Source organism: Eumetopias jubatus, unplaced genomic scaffold (genome assembly GCF_037043125.1).
Source record: "Eumetopias jubatus isolate StellerSeaLion01/CBP00866 unplaced genomic scaffold, mEumJub1_p1.0 scaffold_6, whole genome shotgun sequence".
NCBI classification, from domain to species: domain Eukaryota; kingdom Metazoa; phylum Chordata; class Mammalia; order Carnivora; family Otariidae; genus Eumetopias; species Eumetopias jubatus.
Window position 1 is genome coordinate 148,401,790 of NW_028274812.1, and position 4,154 is coordinate 148,405,943.

Sequence of the window (4,154 nt, forward strand, 5' to 3'; positions counted from 1 at the left end):
CTTAGCCTACCCATTTCCGTGTGAGAATCTGCAAGATTTGTCCTCAGGGAGTCCAAGGTCACTGGGGAGGTCCCATCCTCTGCTCAGGAAATGTTCCTGTGCTTGAGGGCAAATCCCTCTACCCTCCCTATGTACAGATTCAGGGAGGGGGAAGTGGCCTTCGGGCTTTCTCTTAAGCTGATGAAGAGAGAAGGCATGATTTACAGAGGACCTTCCCCATCCTCAGGGGTACTGTGACCACTCCTGAAGAGTCCATATGCTGGTAAGATCATGTATGACAGGACAGTTAACGTTCACTCTCTCCCAGTCTGATGGCACACACCATGAAGACCCCATGGTGTCTGGCTTTAGGAGTCCCCCAAATTAACAGAGGAATCATGGACTCTACCCTGCAGCAGACCCCATCCTAAAAAAGGAGCCACAGTTGCTCATCTCAGGAAATCAGTCCAACCCAATGCCCACCTAGCTAGGTCACTAGTGCCACCAAGAGCACTGGACCCCAAAGCGTAACAAGGAACTCCCCTAAGTGCGGATTGTGCTGGGTGGGTTAAGCTAGGGATCTCTTCTGCACAAGGTGGTTAAGAACAGAAGGGACTAGACATGTCTTAGATGGTGAGGAAAATGTGTTCGTGACCAGTCATGAGACCCAAGAGGGACAGTGAGACAGAGGAGTAAGGGGAGGAAGATGGAGGAAGGGACCCAAGTTCCCCAGACAGGAGCAGGCACCGAGGGGTGCAGGGGGCAGACAGGAAAGAGCTCTGTCAGCCAGAACCTGGGCAGAGCCTTGGGAGTCAACCCAGAGACCAACCCAAAGCCCCCACCCAAATGGTGCCCCCACCCCAGAGAAGACCTGCTAGACCCTAATGTAGGCAGGACACAGCCTGCTCCACAAGCACACCTCCCCCGAGGAGCCCCCACTGGAGAACAAAATCTCTGAGTCCCCAGGGAAGGTATCTTTCCATGCCCACAATCATCCCCAGAAATAAGAACAGTTGAATTCAGTGTGGGGCATAGAGAATAAGATGGCACACCGTGCTGGGATTCATTTCATACCAAACAACTTTAAATAAAGACAGAGAAGGTAGTTTAGTTGAATTTCTAAAGTCTTTGTTAATTAGATTATAATCATATCAGAGAAATTAACTAAAAATCATTTCACTGTTCTCTGTAAGCAGAAATTCAATTTGATTCAACATATTGAGTGATATTACAGATGAAATATATACTGGTGTAAACACAGAAATTAGGGGAACGTGGATCCCAATGTAAAACTTACTATCTTGTTGGACAGAAGAAGAAATAGGAATTTTTCTAAAAATCAGAGGGAACCAAGAAAGGATTAAATTGCAAGCTGGCTTTGATGCTATCTCTACTGTGCCTTAAAATGTTATTTTCTGTTTTCAGTAATATACACCATCCAGCCACCTAATCAATTATGTTAGGTCAAAAAATCATGGAGTTAGAAAGTTTTCTGCAGTCTTCCTCCCCACTTCACCGCTACTTTTCTCTATTTATCTTTCTCGTCAATTTGGGGAAATCATCAGAGGATATTGGTGGAGTAAGAGCTAACAGTAAGCTCTTTTGACCCTGATATTACCCATCCCTGGCGGGGTCACCCCCCAATGCAGTGGGCTGTCAGGAAGAGTAAATTGCCCCCTCTGATGCCATAATCCGCCATGGTCTTCCCATCTTCCAGCCTCTTGCCGTTGCAAGTCACAATCTGTTTCTCAGGCATGATAGCGGTCTTGGTCTCTATCATCTGTTTCACCTGGGCCACTGAGCTGGACCTTCGCACCTGGAGGAGGTGCCTCTGCCCCTCATCACCTAACTCCACCAGAAACAAGGGCAGCTCCTCATCACTGGGCTTCACCACCTTCAGAGTGAGATGGATGGTCGTCTCCTTGTCAATGCCGTAAGATGACAGCTTCCTCTGGGGCTTTAGAGTCTTGGAGCCCATCAACAGGACCTGCTCTTGCACGGGAACCTTGGTCTTAGCCCGGACGTGTTCATTGATCTTCTTCACTCTGTCATTCACGTTAGCAGTGAAGGTCATTGATGTCCCTTCCTCAGAATAGACCTTCACCTGGACAATGAAGGCCAAGAGACCTCAAATCAAGGTGCCTGGAATGCCTGCCATCTTTTACACCACTGTCCCCTCCTTGCCCAGCCCCACCCTCCCCGCCTGCCTGGTCCTCCAGCTCCTTTACAAAAGTTGTGTCCCTCCCTTTCTTGGAACTTCTCTTTGGGAATTTCAAGCTTATAACACAGGAAAATCAGTCTTATTGCTTTACAACCATACCTCTCATTCATCCTAATGTCATTAGTGATTTCCCACATTATTTGCCTGCCTCCAATCTGGATAAAGTTTGTCAAATGTCAAAAACCAAATACAATTACAAAGCATCCCAAATTATATACCAGACTCTATAAACAGCTCCTAAAGAGAATTCCCAAGACCTGTCAGCCTCATGGGATGCTCACACACTGCCCTCCATGACCAGTTTAGAAGGAAACCCTGGCCAGGACATGTATTCTCTGTACTCCTGGTTTCTTTCTTAATGTCCCATGGCCTTGTAATAACACACATTACAGTGACACTGTGTTCAGTGTGACTCGTCTCACGGACTTCCTGTGTTTTTATATCTACCTATTGCAGAATATGATCTCCTCCTGTTGCTAGACCAGGGCCTCACTCACAGAAGGTAGGGCGAGATCTAGGTCTTCCTTCCATAGTCTGAAGCTGGGCAAGCTCACCTCTGTGTTGTCACTGGAAAGCCTGGGAGGACTTCCCTCACGCTCCATTCAAAACCATCTTCCCAGTCTGGACGTCACAGACATTTCCTCACTGGACCGATGCCCCTCCATGCTAAGGACCACCTTGATGCCAGCCCATCTATAGTGCACATACTCTTTATAGGCTCTTGTATCAGGTCATTAACAACTTAGAGTAAATGAGTTTTGTGTGCCTCTCTTTGGGGAGGAGAAGGGAGTTGGAGAGCCAAGGGACCCCTAATCAGAAGAAGGAAAAAGGGCTCCAGACAATATTCCCATAGTTTCAAATCCAGCCCTGGGATTACAAAGTCCACGCCCACTTCCCACCATCCTCCCCTGACAGTGGCCAGTCGGGTCTGACACACAAGAGCATTCAGGAGCCAAATGAGCTGCTTCTAGTCCCAGAATCCTCCTTCAGCTTCTGTAGCTATCAGAGCCTGTCTCAACCCCTGCAGGATGCCTTCCCAGCCACTCTGCCCCCACATCCCTCATAGACTCGCTCCACATCCCTTGGAGGTGCTTTTTCTCTCCCCATCCCCACTTTCAAGCCCCAACTTACACAGAGGCAGGAAGCACTGGATGCCATGTTTGCAATCAAAGGAGCAGACACAGGAGGCTGAGGAAAAGGACTTGTGTCCAGCTTATATAAGACCTGAGCTGGAAATCCCCTGCCTGAACCACTGTGCCTGTGCCCTTTGTTTTCATGATGTCGTGAATTTTCTTTCACTTTCACTAGGGCAGAGTCAATAAACAAGAATATTCTCTGATCAAACACATTTCTTTGTTCAGAACCTCCCCAGTTAACAACCCACCACTCCCAGTCCTGACTTATGACTGCCCAGCATGGGGCCCCGGGCCCTTACCCACTTCAAGACCTTTACTACTTGATGGTGATCTCTTGCTGCTTTCGAGAGAGGACCCACCCCATGCCATCACTCAGGGGCCTTCCTGAGAGCAAGGGTGCCCAGGAGAGGACGTAGGAGTCCATGAGGAGTGATGAAACCGTGAGCAGACAGTTCACACCAGCCGGGCAGAGTGGGAGGCATGACTCGAGATCACACAGGATACACAGCCTGCTCTGAGAGGAGATGGGAGTTCAAGTCCCGGGGTGCCACTTGCTACCTTAAGTTGTGCAAGTCTGTTCAACTCCTTAGATGCTTGTTTTCCGGTCTGAACATGAGATGATTGGAGAGAATTCAGAAAACAGCTTGTAAAATGGACCTTACATTCCTGGGTGTTGAGCTCTCTAGCACTGTTCCTATCCTGTCACAGAACCTGCAAACCAAATCTAGTGCTTAGAACAATCCTAGCCCAACAATCAAGTGCTAAGCCCACCTTCCATGTAGCAGAACAGCACACATCGGCTCTCACACGACGGTGAC

At 48.5% G+C, this 4,154-nt stretch overlaps 1 protein-coding gene across 1 annotated transcript; it reads right to left on the minus strand.

Annotated features, from left to right (window-relative positions):
- Positions 1-1,085: 1,085 nt before the first annotated feature.
- On the minus strand, positions 1,086-3,470 carry UBD (ubiquitin like modifier D). The gene is made up of 2 exons (XM_088024211.1): positions 3,332-3,470; positions 1,086-2,083 (listed from the first exon to the last, which is right to left on the minus strand). The coding sequence occupies exons 1-2, from the start codon at positions 3,356-3,358 to the stop codon at positions 1,613-1,615; spliced, it is 498 nt and encodes a 165-aa protein (XP_087880337.1). The 5' UTR covers positions 3,359-3,470; the 3' UTR covers positions 1,086-1,612.
- Between the last annotated feature and the right edge of the window lie 684 nt (positions 3,471-4,154).